This window comes from Ornithorhynchus anatinus, unplaced genomic scaffold (genome assembly GCF_004115215.2).
Source record: "Ornithorhynchus anatinus isolate Pmale09 unplaced genomic scaffold, mOrnAna1.pri.v4 scaffold_477_arrow_ctg1, whole genome shotgun sequence".
Taxonomy (NCBI): Eukaryota; Metazoa; Chordata; class Mammalia; order Monotremata; family Ornithorhynchidae; genus Ornithorhynchus; species Ornithorhynchus anatinus.
In genome coordinates, this window is record NW_024396833.1 from 66 (window position 1) to 16,715 (window position 16,650).

Here is a 16,650-nt window from a genome sequence, read left to right on the forward strand (position 1 = left end):
ATAAACTGACACATTCCCTGCCCCCGGGGAGCTTGCAGTCTAGAGGAACGATATTCACTCATTCATCCATCCATCCATTCATTCATTCATCTTTATCGAGCGCTTCCTGTGCGCGGAACACTGTACTAAGCGCTCGGGAGAGGACGGTGCAACAATAAACTGACACATTCCCTGCCCCCGGGGAGCTTGCAGTCTAGAGGAACGATATTCACTCATTCATCCATCCATCCATTCATTCATTCATTCATCTTTATCGAGCGCTTCCTGTGCGCGGAACACTGTACTAAACGCTCGTGAGAGGACGGTCCAACAGTAAGCTGACACATTCCCTGCCCACGGGGAGCTTGCAGTCTAGAGGAACCATTCATTCATTCACTCCCTCATTCATTCATTCACTCGTCTTTACTGAGCGCTTCCTGTGCGCGGAACACTGTACTAAACGCTCGGGAGAGGACAGCGCAACGATAAAGAGTGACTCCTGTCGTTTGCTCCCCTCCCCAGGGACCCGCCGGACCCAAGGGGGCTAAAGGAGCTTCGGTGAGTATCTGGGGGTGTGTGTGTGTGTGTGTGTGTGTGTGTTTGTGGGTGTTTGTGGGTGTGTGTGTCTGTGGGGGTGGGTTGGGGGGGTGGGTGCGAGGGTCGGTGAGTCAGTGAATATGTTTGTGTGTGTGTGTAGGTGAGTGTGAGTGTGTGTGTTAGCGGTGAGTGTGTTTGTGTGTGTTTGCGGTGAGTGTGTTTGTGTGTGTGTGTATTGGTGTGTGTCGATGTGTGTGTACATAAAAATGTGCATCTGTGTGTACATTGGTGAGTGTGTTGTTAATGTGTGTGTGCATGAAAATGTGTGTGTCCGTACTGGTGAGTGTGCGAGTGCATGTCTTTCTTGGTGAGTGTGTGAATGTGTTTTGGAGAATGCGTGTGTTATTGGTGAGGGTGTGTATAACGGAGAGCATGTGAATGTGTGTGTGTGAATATTGGTGAGTGCGTGAATGTGTGTGTGCGCAGAAGAGTTTAAGTGTGCGTACGGGGAGTGAAAGTGTGTGTGTGTGTGTGTATCGGTGAGCTTGTGAGCGTGAAAACGTGTCGGTGTGTGTCTGCGACTGACCACATATTGGTGACTTGAATGTGTGCGTTTGTGTTTATGGTGAGCCAGTGAATGGGTGTGTGCATGAGTGTGTACGTGTGTGTTTCGGTGAGTGGAAGTGTGTGTGTGTGTATGAAAATGTGTGTCTGTGACTGTGTGACCGCGTATTGGTGACTGAATGTGTGTGAGTGTGTGTGCGCGTGGGTCTGGGTGTGTGGGTCAGGGCGAAGGAGAAGAGGGAAAGGTCCGGGGGGGCGGGGGGCGGGGGGAGGCTCAATCCGGGCAGGCTTCCCGGAGGAGCCGGGCCTCCGGAGGAGGCCGGGGGGGAACGATTGTGCGTCTGCGCGTGCGCGCGGTTCGGCCCGCGGGTGGGGAAGGGCGTGAGCGCGGGCCTTCCCCGGACCCCGGGCCGGACCCTCTCACCCCTCTGACCCTTCTGACCCCTCTGACCCTTCCGACCCCTCCCTGACCCCTCCGACCCCTCCCTGACCCCTCCCTGGCCCTTCTGACCCCTCTCTGACCCTTCTGACCCCTCTCTGACCCCTCTGACCCCTCTCTGACCCCTCTGACCCTTCCGACCCCTCCCTGACCCCTCCCTGACCCCTCCCTGGCCCTTCTGACCCCTCTCTGACCCTTCTGACCCCTCTGACCCCTCTCTGACCCCTCTGACCCCTCCCTGACCCCTCCGACCCCTCCCTGACCCCTCCGACCCCTCCCTGACCCCTATGACCCCTCTCGGACCCCTCTCGGACCCCCCCCGACCCCTCTCTGATCCCTCTGACCCCTCCCTGACCCCCCCGACCCCTCTCTGACCCCTCTGACCCTTCTGACCCCTCCCCGACCCCTCCCCGACCCCTCCAGGGCCAAGCCGGACCGAAGGGAGAGAAGGGCGTGCAGGGGCCTCCGGGACACCCCGTGAGTTTCGGGAGACCCGTGGCGGGGCCGGAGGCAGGGGGCTGGACGTCTTGACCTCTCGAGGCGCTCGTTCCCCACCCCGGTGACCCCCGGTGACCCCCGGCGGGGCTCAGAAGCGGGAGAGGAGGGGGACGGGACGGGGGAGGGTCTCCGGGGACCCCAGTGGGACCCCGCCCCGCCCTCTCTTCCGCCCCTCCGGAGGCGGGGGACCGGACCCCTTGACCCCTCCAGGCTCCCGTCGCCAGCCCTCGACCCCCGGTGACCCCCGGTGACCCCCCGGCGGGGCTCAGAAGCGGGAGAGGAGGGGGACGGGACGGGGGAGGGTCTCCGGGGACCCCAGTGGGACCCCCCCCGCCCGCTCTTCCGCCCCTCCGGAGGCGGGGGACCGGACCCCTTGACCCCTCCAGGCTCCCGTCGCCAGCCCTCGACCCCCGGTGACCCCCGGTGACCCCCCGGCGGGGCTCAGAAGCGGGAGAGGAGGGGGACGGGACGGGGGAGGGTCTCCGGGGACCCCAGTGGGACCCCGCCCCGCCCTCTCTTCCGCCCCTCCGGAGGCGGGGGACCGGACCCCTTGACCCCTCCAGGCTCCCGTCGCCAGCCCTCGACCCCCGGTGACCCCCGGTGACCCCCCGGCGGGGCTCAGAAGCGGGAGAGGAGGGGGACGGGACGGGGGGGAGGGGGGTGGGTCTCCCCGGACCCCCGTGGCGACGCCCCCCGCCCGCTCTCCGGCCCTCCTGGAGGCGGGGGACCGGACCCCTTGACCCCTCCAGGCTCCCGTCCCCCGACCCCTGACCCCCGGCGACCCCCGTCCCCCGCAGGGCCCCCCGGGCGAAGTGATCCAGCCGCTGCCCATCCAGATGTCGGTGAAGAGCCGGGGGACGGTGGACGGGAGCCGGGCGGAGCAGGGGGACGAGGCCGGGGGTCTCCCGGGCCGCGGCCTGGAGGAGATCCTCGGCTCCCTCGACTCCCTGCGGGAGGAGATGGAGCAGATGTGGAGGCCGGCGGGCACCCGCCACAGCCCCGCCCGCACCTGCCAGGACCTGCGCCTCGCACGCCCGGCCCTCCGCGACGGTCCGGGCCCGGCCGCGACTCGGGGGGCGCGGGCCGGGGGCCGGGGGGCGAAACCGAGGGGAGAGGGGCGGGAGATGGGTGGGGAAGGGGCAGGAAAGGGGGGGCGAAACCGAGGGCAGCGGGGCGGGGAAGGGGCGGGGGGGTGGGAGATGCGGGGCGAAACCGGGGGGAGAGGGGCAGGAAATAAATGGGGGCAAAACTGAGGGGAGCGGGGCAGGAAAGGGACAGGGCCGAGGGGGTTGGGGTGGGAAATGGGGGCAAAACTGAGGGGAGAGGGGCAGGGAAGGGGCAGGGCCGAGGCGGTGGCGAAGGGATGGGGGGTGGGAGATGATGGGGGGGGCGAAACTGAGGGGAAAGGGGCAGGAAATGGGTGGGAAAGGGGGCAAAACCGAGGGGAGCGGGGCGGGAAAGGGGAAGGACCGAGGGGGTTGGGGAAGGGGCAGGGGGGTGGGAGATGGGGGGCGAAACCGAGGGGAGAGGGGCAGGAAATGGGTGGGAAAGGGGGCAAAACCGAGGGGAGCGGGGCGGGGAAGGGGCAGGGCCGAGGGGGTTGGGGAAGGGGCAGGGGGGTGGGAGACGGGGGGCGAAACCGAGGGGAGCGGGGCAGGAAATGGGTGGGGAAGGGGCAGGAAAAGGGGGCGAAACCGAGGGCAGCGGGGCGGGGAAGGGGCAGGGCCGAGGGGGTTGGGGAAGGGGCGGGGGGGTGGGAGATGGGGGGCGAAACCGAGGGGAGAGGGGCAGGAAATGGGTGGGGAAGGGACAGGAAATGGGGGCGAAACTTAGGGGAGCGGGGCGGGAAAGGTTTAGGACTGAGGGGGCTGGGGAAGGGGCGGGGGGGGGCGGGAAATGGACAGGACTCAGGGGGTGGGACAAGAGGGCAGGAAAGGGGGGGCAGGATGGGAAATGGGCAGAACTGAGGGGGCGGGGAAGGGGCGGGGGGGCGGGAGATGGGGGGCAGGGCGGGGGGAGGCGGGTCAGGAGGTCAGGAAACAGTGGGGTCAGAGGTCAGGGGGCAGGTAGGCCGCTGGGAGGAGGAGAACCAGGTAGGGGGGAAGGGGGGTGTTGTCGGGGGGGGGGGTCCTTTGGGGGGGAGGTCCCCCTTTTCGGGGGGGGTCTCCTCTGACCCCCTTCCCCGCCCCCCGAAAACAGGCGAGTACTGGATCGACCCCAACCAGGGCTGCTCCCGCGACGCCTTCCCCGTCCTCTGCAACTTCACCGCCGGGGGCGAGACCTGCCTCTTCCCCAGGGACGACATCCTCCAGGTCTGACCCCTGACCCCCGACCCCTGACCCCCGACCCCTGACACCCCGTCCCTGACACAGGGATGGGGGTGGCGGGGGCGGGGGGGGTGGGGGGGGCCTGTCTCTTTCCGCTCTCCCCGTGTCTCTCTGCCTTCTGGGGGTCTCTGTCTCTCTCTCCACCCCCTCGCGTCTCTGCCTTTGGGGGGGGGTCTTCTCATCTCTGTCTCTCCACCCCCTCGCGTCTCTGCCTTTGGGGGGGGGGTCTTCTGGGTCTCTGTCTCTCCACCCCCTTGCATCTCTGCCTTTGGGGCGGGGGTCTTCTCGTCTCTGTCTCTCCACCCCCTCGTGTCTCTGCCTTTGGGGGGGGGGTCTTCTGGGTCTCTGTCTCTCCACCCCCTCGCGTCTCTGCCTTTGGGGGGGGAATCTTCTCATCTCTGTCTCTCCACCCCCTTATGTCTCTGCCTTCGGGGAGGGGGGCGTCTCTTTCTCTCTGTCCGGCCCCCGGGTCTCTGTCCCTCGGGGTCTGTCTCTGCTTCCACCCCCTGTATCTCTCCCTTTTGGACGGGGGGGAGTCTGTCTCTGTTTCTGGCCCCTTTATCTCTGTTTCTATCCCCCCCCCCCCATGTCTCTGTCTTTTGGGGAGACTCTGTCTCTGTTTCCGGCCCCTATGTCTCTCTCTTTTAACGTCTGTCTCTCTTTCCACCCCCTGTATCTCTGTCTTTCGGGGCCCGTCTCTGCTTCCTGTATCCCTTCTTTTTGGGGGGGGGTGGGTCTGTCTCTCTCCACCCCCTTTATTCTATCTTTCGGAGCCCGTCTCTGCTTCCTGTATCTCTGCCCTTTTGGGGGGGAGAAGGGGAGGAATCTATCTCTCTCGCCACCCCCTGTGTCTCTGTCTTTCGGAGCCCGTCTCTGCTTCCTGTATCTCTGCCCTTTTTGGGGGGGTGAAGTGGTGGGGGGTCTATCTCTCTCTCCACCCCCTGTGTCTCTGTCTTTCGGAGCCCGTCTCCGCTTCCTGTATCTCTGCCCTTTCGGGGGGGGGGGGCGCTATCTCTCTTTCCACCCCCGTATCTCTGTCTTTCGGAGCCCATCTCCGCTTCCCGTATCTCTGCTTTTTTGGGGGGGGGGGTCTGTCTCTTTCCATCCCTTGTATCTCTGTCTTTCGGAGCCCGTCTCCGCTTCCCGTATCTCTGCCTTTTGGGGGGGGGTCTATCTCTCTTTCCACCCCCTGTATCTCTGTCTTTTGGAGCCCCCGTCTCTGCTTCCCGTATCTCTGCCTTTTGGGGGGGGAGGGAGGGGGGGGCTATCTCTCTCTCCACCCCCTGTGTCTCTGTCTTTCGGAGCCCGTCTCCGCTTCCCGTATCTCTGCCTTTTTGGGGGGGGGCCCATCTCTCTCTCCACCCCCTGTATCTCTGTCTTTCGGAGCCCGTCTCCGCTTCCCGTATCTCTGCCCTTTTGGGGGTCGGGTCTGTCTCTCTCCACCCCCCCGGATCTCTGCCTTGTGGGGTGTCCCCCTCTGTCAGGTCTCCGTCCCCGGGTCCCCCGGGTCTGACTGGCGGCCCCCCCCCCCCCCCCCCCGTCTCTCTGTCCCCCCCCCCCCCCCCCGACCCCGTCTCCGTCTCCGGGCCGGTGCCGGGCCTGGGCCTCCCCGGGCAGTTCTCGTACGTGGACGCGGCGGGCTCCCCGGTGGGGGTGGTCCAGCTGACCTTCCTGCGGCTGCTGAGCGTGTCGGGGCGGCAGCGGGTGACGTGGCCCTGCGGGGGCCGGGGGGCGGCCCCGCCGCGGCTGCGGGGGGCTCACCGCCGGGCCCTCGGCCCCGACGACGGCCCCTACGTCAAGGACCTCACGTCGCAACACTGCCGGGTACGCCGCCGCCGCCGGCCACGCCGGGGGGAGGCCGGGATGTATCGGGGGGAGGGGCTCGCGGGCCGGGGGCCCCCCGAAACACTGACCCTCCCCCTCCTCCTTCCCCTTCCCCATCATCTCTACTCCCTCTACCCGTCTCCTCCTCTTCCCACTCCTTTCTCCCTCTTTTTCCCCCTCCCACTCTTCCACTCTCTCCCCCTTCCTCTTTCCTCCTCTTCCCCTTCCTCTCTTCCTCTTCCCTTTCCTCTCTCTTTCCTCCTCTTCCCCTTCCTCTCTTCCTCTTCCCTTTCCTCCCTCTTCCCCTTCCTCTCTTCCTCTTCCCTTTCCTCTCTCTTCCCTCTTCCCCTTCCCGTCTCCTCCTCTTCCGACTCCTTTCTCCCTCTTTTTTCCCTCCCTCCCCCCTCCCACTCTTCCACCCTCTCCCCCTTCCTCTTTCCTCCTCTTCCCCTTCCTCTCTTCCTCTTCCCCTTCTCCTCTCCTCCTCTTCCGCTTCGTTTCTCCCTCTTTTTTCCCTCCCTCTCCCCTCCCACTCTTCCCCTTCTTCTTTCCTCCTCTTCCCCTCCTCTCTTCCTCTTCCCTTTCTCTTCCCTCTTCCCCTTCCCCTCTCCTCCTCTTCCGACTCCTTTCTCCCTCTTTTTCCCCCTCCCACTCTTCCACCCTCTCCCCCTTCCTCTTTCCTCCTCTTCCCCTTCCTCTCTTCCTCTTCCCTTTCCTCTCTCTTCCCCTTCCTCTCTCCTCCTCTAATTCCTTTCTCCCTCTTTTTTCCTTCCCTCCCTCCCCCCTCCCACCCTTCCACCCTCGTCCCCTTCCTCTTTCCTCCTCTTCCCCTTCCTCTCTTCCCTCTTCCCCTTCTCCTCTCCTCCTCTTCCCCTTCCTTTCTCCCTCTTTTCCTTCCCCTCCCTCTTTCCTCCTCTTCCCCTTCCCCCCTTCTCTCTTTCCCTTCCTCCCTTCCTTCTTCCCGCCGTCTTTCCCTTCGTCTCTTCCCCACCCTGTCCCCTTTCCCCCGTGCTTTCCACCCTCTTCCTCTCTCCTCCTCTTCCCCTTCCTCGTCCCCTTTCCTCCTCTGCCCCTTCCTCTCTCTCCCTCTTTCCCTTCCTCACTCCTCCTCTCCTGATTCCTTTCTCCCTCTTTGTCCCCTTCCTGCCTCCCCGCTTCTTCCCCTTCCTCTCTCTCCCCCACTTTCCCTTCCTCTTTCCTCCTCTTCCCCTTCCTCGCTCCCCCTTCCTCTTTCCTCTTCCTCCTCCCTCCCGGTCCCCTCCAGGTCCCGGGCAGCTCCTCGCGGGCGGTGATGGAGGTGACCACCCCCCTGCTGGACCAGCTGCCCCTCCTGGACGCCTTCTTCTCGGACTCGGACTCGGACCCGGACCCGGAAGGACCCCGGCGGCGGCCGGGGGTGGAGATGGGCCCCGTGTGTTTCCTGGGCTGAGGACCCCGGCGCCCGGCCCGCCCCCCCCGCCCCGCCCCCGCACAGAGACTCCGGGACCCCCCACCCCCGGGACCCCCCGGCCCGGGCCCGGGGCGGCCCAAGACCCTCTCCCGGCGGCGGAAGAGGAAGGAGAGCCGACCGGAGGAAGGAAGGAAGGAAGGAAGGACGTTGTGTATTTTGTATTTAAAGTTAATTATATTGATTATTTAACGAGCGGAAAGAGGAGGAACCGACCATAAAATCCCACGGGCGGACACCCCCCCCCGCCCCTCCACCTCGGCCGGGCCCGTTTCCGGGGGGTCCGGAGCCCCCTCCTCACCCCCTTACGCCCGCCGGCAAAGACGGGGGTCACGGGCCGGACGACGCCGGGGAGGGCGGGGGGACACGGGGACAGACGGAGGGACGCGGGCTAAGCCGGGCGGGGGGGGGGGGACACGGGAAAAAACGGGAGGACGGATGGAAGGACACGGGGATGGGCGGGAGGACACGGGGGCAGAGGGAGGGGAGGACACGGGGACGGACGGAAGGACACAAGACGGATGGGGGGCGGGACACGAGGAAGGCCGGGCAATCGTCCCAACTGTGGGATCTGCGCAGCGCTCGCTCCGTCCCGGGCGCCGTGCTAAGCGCCGGGGTTGGATCCAAGCCATCCGGGTCGCACCCGGTCCCCGTCCCCATTTGACCGGGGAGGGAACTGAGGCACAGAGAGGTGACTCGCCCAGGGCCACCCGGCCGGGCGAGAGGACGCAGCGCTCTCCCCTGGAGGGGACGCGGCCGGAAAGGGAGACGCCGGTCGGTCCCCTGAATGTATTTAGTGAGCGTCTCCTGCGCGCAGAGCGCTCTACCGAGCGCTCGGGCGGGTCCAGTACAGTCATAGCGGTGATGATGACCATGGTCTCCGCTAAGCGCCAGGCGCCGTACTGAGCGCCGGGGCGGAGACGAGCACATCACGTCGGCCCCGGCCCCCGCCGGGGCTCACCCTCTCCCTCCCCGTTGGACAGATGAGGAAACCGAGGCCCGGAGAAGTGACTCGGCCGAGGTCGCGCGGACCACGTGTGCGACCGGGCAGTTGTTGGGAAGAAATGGTGGGGGGGGGGGGTGGGGGAACCCAACCCTTTCCGATGCGGTCCGGTCGTATTTATTGAGCGCTTACGGGGTGCAGGGCGCCGGACTAAGCGCTCGGGCGGGGACGGGAGACCCCCGTTCCCCGCCCACAAGGAGGTCGGCCTCACCCCTCCGCACCCGAAGCCCCCGGGCCTGGCCTCCCACCGACTCAGTAACGATAACGATGGCCTCTGCGAGGCGCCGACCACGCGCCGAGCGCTGTGCTGAGCGCCGGGGGAGATCCGAGGCTCCCGGGCCCCCTCCCCGTTTGACAGAGGAGGGAACCGAGGCCCAGAGGAGCGAAGAGACGCGCCCGAGGTCCCCCAGCCGATAGGTGGCGGAGCGGGGGTTCGAACCCACGACCTCGGCCTCCCGAGCCCGCCCTCTGGCCCCTAAGCAGGAGGGCAGCTGGAGGGATTCGAGTTAGACTCGGGGGCACGAGGGCCCGGGGAAGGGGAGGAGATGGGGGGGGGGGCCGGGGTCGGGGTCGGGGTCAAGGTCGGGGTCAAGGTCGGGGTCAAGGTCGGGGTCGGGGCCTCCAGCCGGTCCCCGATCGGGTCCGCAAGGGGGTGTCGCCCAGCGCCCTCTGCCGCCCTCCAGTGGGCAGAGCGAGAACTGCGCCGCCGGGCCCGGCCCCGCCCCCACCCGGACATTCATTCGTCCCTCCAGCCATTCATTCGTCCCTCCATCCATCCAATCGCATCTATTGAGCGCTGACCGTGCGCAGAGCACTGTCCTAAGCGCCTGGAAAATACAATTCATTCATTCACTCATCCCTCCGTCCCTCCATCCATCCAGTCATTCATCCCTCCATCCATCCCTCCATCCAACTCATTCATCCCTCCATCCATCCGATCGTATCTATTGAGCGCTGACCGTGCGCAGAGCACTGTCCTAAGCGCCTGGAAAATACAATACATTCATTCATCCAGCCATTCATTCATCCCTCCCTCCATCCATCCAATCGTATCTATTGAGCGCTGACCGTGCGCAGAGCACTGTCCTAAGCGCCCGGAAAATACAATTCATTCATTCACTCATCCCTCCGTCCCTCCATCCACCCAGTCATTCATCCCTCCAGCCATTCATTCGTCCCTCCATCCATCCAATCGTATCTATTGAGCGCTGACCGTGCGCAGAGCACTGTCCTAAGCGCCCGGAAAATACAATTCATTCATTCATTCATCCCTCCCTCCCTCCATCCATTCATTCATCCCTCCAGCCATTCATTCATCCCTCCATCCATCCAATCGTATCTATTGAGCGCTGACCGTGCACAGAGCACTGTCCTAAGCGCCTGGAAAATACAATTCATTCATTCACTCATCCCTCCGTCCCTCCATCCATCCAGTCATTCATCCCTCCAGCCATTCATTCGTCCCTCCCTCCATCCATCCGATCGCATCTATTGAGCGCTGACCGTGCGCAGAGCACTGTCCTAAGCGCCTGGAAAATACAATACATTCATTCATCCAGCCATTCATTCATCCCTCCCTCCATCCATCCAATCGTATCTACTGAGCGCTGACCGTGCGCAGAGCACTGTCCTAAGCGCCCGGAAAATACAATTCATTCATTCACTCATCCCTCCGTCCCTCCATCCATCCAGTCATTCATCCCTCCATCCATCCCTCCATCCAACTCATTCATCCCTCCATCCATCCGATCGTATCTATTGAGCGCTGACCGTGCGCAGAGCACTGTCCTAAGCGCCTGGAAAATACAATACATTCATTCATCCAGCCATTCATTCATCCCTCCCTCCATCCATCCAATCGTATCTATTGAGCGCTGACCGTGCGCAGAGCACTGTCCTAAGCGCCCGGAAAATACAATTCATTCATTCACTCATCCCTCCGTCCCTCCATCCACCCAGTCATTCATCCCTCCAGCCATTCATTCGTCCCTCCATCCATCCAATCGTATCTATTGAGCGCTGACCGTGCGCAGAGCACTGTCCTAAGCGCCCGGAAAATACAATTCATTCATTCATTCATCCCTCCCTCCCTCCATCCATTCATTCATCCCTCCAGCCATTCATTCATCCCTCCATCCATCCAATCGTATCTATTGAGCGCTGACCGTGCACAGAGCACTGTCCTAAGCGCCTGGAAAATACAATTCATTCATTCACTCATCCCTCCGTCCCTCCATCCATCCAGTCATTCATCCCTCCAGCCATTCATTCGTCCCTCCATCCATCCAATCGTATCTATTGAGCGCTGACCGTGCGCAGAGCACTGTCCTAAGCGCCTGGAAAGTACAATACATTCATCCATCCATCCCTCCCTCCCTCCATCCATCCATCCATCCAATCGTATCTATTGAGCGCTGACTGGCGCAGAGCACTGTCCTAAGCGCCTGGAAAATACAATACATTCATTCATTCATCCCGCCCTCCCTCCATCCATTCATTCATCCCTCCATCCACTCATTCATCCCTCCATCCATCCAATCGTATCTATTGAGCGCTGACTGTGAGCAGAGCACTGTCCTAAGCGCCTGGAAAATACAATTCATTCATTCATTCATCCATCCCTCCCTCCATCCCACCATGCATCCATTCATTCATCCCTCCATCCATCCAATCGTATCTATTGAGCGCTGACCGTGCGCAGAGCACTGTCCTAAGCGCCTGGAAAGTACAATACATTCATCCATCCATCCCTCCCTCCCTCCCTCCATCCATCCATCCATCCAATCGTATCTATTGAGCGCTGACTGGCGCAGAGCACTGTCCTAAGCGCCCGGAAAATACAATACATTCATTCATTCATCCCGCCCTCCCTCCATCCATTCATTCATCCCTCCATCCACTCATTCATCCCTCCATCCATCCAATCGTATCTATTGAGCGCTGACTGTGAGCAGAGCACTGTCCTAAGCGCCTGGAAAATACAATTCATTCATTCATTCATCCATCCCTCCCTCCATCCCACCATGCATCCATTCATTCATCCCTCCATCCATCCAATCGTATCTATTGAGCGTTGACTGTGCGCAGAGCACTGTCCTAAGCGCCTGGAAAATACAATACATTCATCCATCCATCCCTCCCTCCCTCCCTCCCTCCCTCCCTCCCTCCCTCCCTCCCTCCCTCCATCCATCCATCCATCCAATCGTATCTATTGAGCGCTGACTGGCGCAGAGCACTGTCCTAAGCGCCTGGAAAATACAATACATTCATTCATCCAGCCATCCATTCATTCATCCCTCCATCCATCCATCCATCCATCCATCCATCCATCCATCCATCCATCCATCCAATAGTATCTATTAAGCGCTGACTGTGCGCAGAGCACTGTCCTAAGCGCCTGGAAAGTACAATACATTCATTCATCCATCCCTCCCTCCCTCCCTCTATCCATCCATCCATCCAATCGTATCTATTGAGCGCTGACTGGCGCAGAGCACTGTCCTAAGCGCCTGGAAAATACAATACATTCATTCATCCAGCCATTCATTCATCCCTCCCTCCATCCAATAGTATCTATTGAGCGCTGACTGTGTGCAGAGCACTGTCCTAAGCGCCTGGAAAGTACAATGCATTCATTCATTCATTCATTCATTCATCCATCCAGTCGTATTTATTGAGCACTGTGTGTAGAGCACTGTCCTAAGCGCTTGGAAAGTACAATACATTCATCCATCCATCCATCCAGTAGCATTTATTGAGCATTGACTGTGTGCAGAGCACTGTCCTAAGCGCCTGGAAAGTACAATACATTCATTCATTCATCCATCCATCCAATCGTATTTATTGAGCACTGACTTTGTGCAGAGCACTGTCCTAAGCGCTTGGAAAGTACAATACATTCATCCATCCATCCAGTAGCATTTATTGAGCACTGACTGTGTGCAGAGCACTGTCCTAAGCGCCTGGAAAGTACAATACATTCATCCATCCATCCATCCATCCATCCCTCCCTCCCTCCCTCCCTCCATCCATCCATCCAATCGTATCTATTGAGCACTGACTGTGTGCAGAGCACTGTCCTAAGCGCCTGGAAAGTACAATACATTCATTCATCCGTCTATCCAATCGTATTTATTGAGCACTGACTGTGCAGAGCACTGTCCTAAGCGCCTGGAAATCACAGTACATTCATTCTTCCATCCATCCATCCATCCAACCATCCTTCAATCATATTTTTTAAGGACTGACTGTGTGCAGAGCACTGTCCTAAGCGCTTGGAAAGCACAATGCATCCATCCATTCATCCATCCATCCATCCTCCCATCCATCCATTCATATCTGCTAAGCGCCGACTGTGTCCTGAGCGCTCGGAGAGGACAATAGATTCATCCATCTATCCAATCGCATTTATTAAGTGCCGACTGCGTGCGCAGCACCGTGCTGAGCACCTGGACGGTACGATACGTGAATCCATTCATTCATTCATCCTTCCATCCATCCGCTCGTCTTTATTGAGCGCTGACCGCGTGCGAGCGGAAAGTACAATAGATTCATCCGTCTATCCGATCGCATTTAAGTGCTGACTGTGTGCAGAGCACTGTCCTAAGCGCCCGGAAAGTACACTACAGCAAGAGAGACAGTTCCTGCCCGCGACGGCCTCACGGTCCAAACTGGGGGGAGGCAGCAGAACAAAAGAAAAAGTCAGTTGACACGTAGTAAGACCCAGACAGGGCCGCCGTGGGGGTCCAGGGTCAGGGGGTCGAGGAGGTCGAGGCCGGAGGCCCCAGAGAGAACGGGGCTGCCCGGGGTCAAGGGTCGGGGGGGTAGAAGGTCAAGACCGGAGGTCCCAGAGAGGACGGGGAGGCCATGGGGGCCTGGGTCAAGGGTCGGGGGGTCAAGAGGGTCAAGACCGGAGGCCCCAAGAGAGACTAGGGCGGACACGGCGGCCGGGGGGTCAAGGGGGTCATGGCCGGAGGCCCCAGAGAGAACGGGGCGGCCATGGGGGCCTGGGGTCAAGGGTCGGGGGGGTCAAGAGGGTCAAGACCGGAGGCCCCAGAGAGGACAGGGCCGCCATGGGGGCCTGAGTCAATGGTCGGGGGGTCAAGAGGGTCAGGACCGGAGGCCCCAAGAGAGACTAGGGCGGACATGGCGGCCGGGGGGTCAAGGGGGTCATGACCGGAGGCCCCAGAGAGAACGGGGCTGCCCGGGGTCAAGGGTCGGGGGGTAGGAGGTCAAGACCGGAGGCCTCAGAGAGAACGGGACGGCCATGGGGGCCTGGGGTCAAGGGTCGGGGGGTCAAGAGGGTCAAGACCGGAGGCCCCAAGAGAGACTAGGGCGGACACGGCGGCCGGGGGGGTTAAGGGGGTCATGGCCGGAGGCCCCAGAGAGAACGGGGCGGCCATGGGGGTCTGGGGTCAAGGGTCGGGGGGTTCAAGAGGGTCAAGACCAGAGGCCCCAAGAGAGACTAGGGCGGACATGGCAGCCGGGGGGTCAAGGGGGTCATGGCCGGAGGCCCCAGAGAGAACGGGACGGCCATGGGGGCCTGTGGTCAAGGGTCGGGGGGGTCAAGAGGGTCAAGACCGGAGGCCCCAGAGAGGACAGGGCCGCCATGGGGGCCTGAGTCAAGGGTCGGGGGGTCAAGAGGGTCAAGACCGGAGGCCCCAAGAGAGACTAGGGCGGACACGGCGGCCGGGGGGTCAAGGGGGTCATGGCCGGAGGCCCCAGAGAGAACGGGGCGGCCATGGGGGCCTGGGGTCAAGGGTCGGGGGGGTCAAGAGGGTCAAGACCGGAGGCCCCAAGAGAGACTAGGGCGGACACGGCGGCCGGGGGGTCAAGGGGGTCATGGCCGGAGGCCCCAGAGAGAACGGGGCGGCCATGGGGGCCTGGGGTCAAGGGTCGGGGGGGTCAAGAGGGTCAAGACCGGAGGCCCCAAGAGAGACTAGGGCGGACACGGCGGCCGGGGGGTCAAGGGGGTCATGGCCGGAGGCCCCAGAGAGAACGGGGCGGACATGGGGGCCTGGTCAAGGGTCGGGGGGTCAAGAGGGTCAAGACCGGAGGCCCCAGAGAGAACGGGACGGCCATGGGGGCCTGGGGTCAAGGGTCGGGGGGGTCAAGAGGGTCAAGACCGGAGGCCCCAAGAGAGACTAGGGCGGACATGGCGGCCGGGGGGTCAAGGGGGTCATGGCCGGAGGCCCCAGAGAGAACGGGACGGCCATGGGGGCCTGTGGTCAAGGGTCGGGGGGGGTCAAGAGGGTCAAGACCGGAGGCCCCAAGAGAGACTAGGGCGGACACGGCGGCCGGGGGGTCAAGGGGGTCATGGCCGGAGGCCCCAGAGAGAACGGGGCGGACATGGGGGCCTGGGCAAGAGTCAGGGGGGTCAAGAGGGTCAAGACCGGAGGCCCCAGAGAGAACGGGACGGCCATGGGGGCCTGGGGTCAAGGGTCGGGGGGGTCAAGAGGGTCAAGACCGGAGGCCCCAAGAGAGACTAGGGCGGACATGGCGGCCGGGGGGTCAAGGGGGTCATGGCCGGAGGCCCCAGAGAGAACGGGACGGCCATGGGGGCCTGTGGTCAAGGGTCGGGGGGGTCAAGAGGGTCGAGACCGGAGGCCCCAGAGAGGACAGGGCCGCCATGGGGGCCTGAGTCAAGGGTCGGGGGGTCAAGAGGGTCAAGACCGGAGGCCCCAAGAGAGACTAGGGCGGACACGGCGGCCGGGGGGTCAAGGGGGTCATGGCCGGAGGCCCCAGAGAGAACGGGGCGGCCATGGGGGTCTGGGGTCAAGGGTCGGGGGGTCAAGAGGGTCAAGACCGGAGGCCCCAAGAGAGACTAGGGCGGACACGGCGGCCGGGGGGTCAAGGGGGTCATGGCCGGAGGCCCCAGAGAGAACGGGGCGGACATGGGGGCCTGGGCAAGAGTCAGGGGGGTCAAGAGGGTCAAGACCGGAGGCCCCAGAGAGAACGGGACGGCCATGGGGGCCTGGGGTCAAGGGTCGGGGGGGTCAAGAGGGTCAAGACCGGAGGCCCCAAGAGAGACTAGGGCGGACATGGCGGCCGGGGGGTCAAGGGGGTCATGGCCGGAGGCCCCAGAGAGAACGGGGCGGCCATGGGGGCCTGTGGTCAAGGGTCGGGGGGGTCAAGAGGGTCAAGACCGGAGGCCCCAAGAGAGACTAGGGCGGACACGGCGGCCGGGGGGTCAAGGGGGTCATGGCCGGAGGCCCCAGAGAGAACGGGGCGGACATGGGGGCCTGGGCAAGAGTCAGGGGGGTCAAGAGGGTCAAGACCGGAGGCCCCCATGGCCGGAGGCCCCAGAGAGAACGGGGCGGCCATGGGGGCCTGGGGTCAAGGGTCGGGGGGGTCAAGAGGGTCAAGACCGGAGGCCCCAAGAGAGACTAGGGCGGACATGGCGGCCGGGGGGTCAAGGGGGTCATGGCCGGAGGCCCAGAGAGAACGGGGCGGCCATGGGGGCCTGTGGTCAAGGGTCGGGGGGGTCAAGAGGGTCAAGACCGGAGGCCCCAAGAGAGACTAGGGCGGACACGGCGGCCGGGGGGTCAGGGGGTCATGGCCGGAGGCCCCAGAGAGAACGGGGCGGACATGGGGGCCTGGGCAAGAGTCAGGGGGGTCAAGAGGGTCAAGACCGGAGGCCCCAGAGAGAACGGGACGGCCATGGGGGCCTGGGGTCAAGGGTCGGGGGGGTCAAGAGGGTCAAGACCGGAGGCCCCAAGAGAGACTAGGGCGGACATGGCGGCCGGGGGGTCAAGGGGGTCATGGCCGGAGGCCCCAGAGAGAACGGGACGGCCATGGGGGCCTGTGGTCAAGGGTCGGGGGGGTCAAGAGGGTCGAGACCGGAGGCCCCAGAGAGGACAGGGCCACTATGGGGGCTGGGGGGGGTCAAGGGTCAGGGGGTCAAGTGAGGGGTCAAGACTCAGGCCGTGGGGCCAAGAGGATGAGCAGGTTAGCGGCGCCCGAGGAGCGGAGCGGGCGGCCTGGGGTGGGCGAGTGAGGAGCAGTGGGGCTTAGTGGTTAGAGCCCGGGCCTG

General features: G+C 63.1%; 1 protein-coding gene across 1 annotated transcript; it reads left to right on the top strand.

Moving 5' to 3' along the window:
• Positions 1–470: 470 nt before the first annotated feature.
• On the top strand, positions 471–7,660 carry LOC114808912 (collagen alpha-2(XI) chain-like; the record flags this gene model as incomplete). The annotated part of the gene is made up of 6 exons (XM_029057179.2): positions 471–537; positions 1,943–1,996; positions 2,815–3,067; positions 4,217–4,329; positions 5,962–6,168; positions 7,433–7,660. Coding segments are annotated over 6 exons (859 nt in total), but the record flags the coding sequence as incomplete, so codon positions are not given.
• Between the last annotated feature and the right edge of the window lie 8,990 nt (positions 7,661–16,650).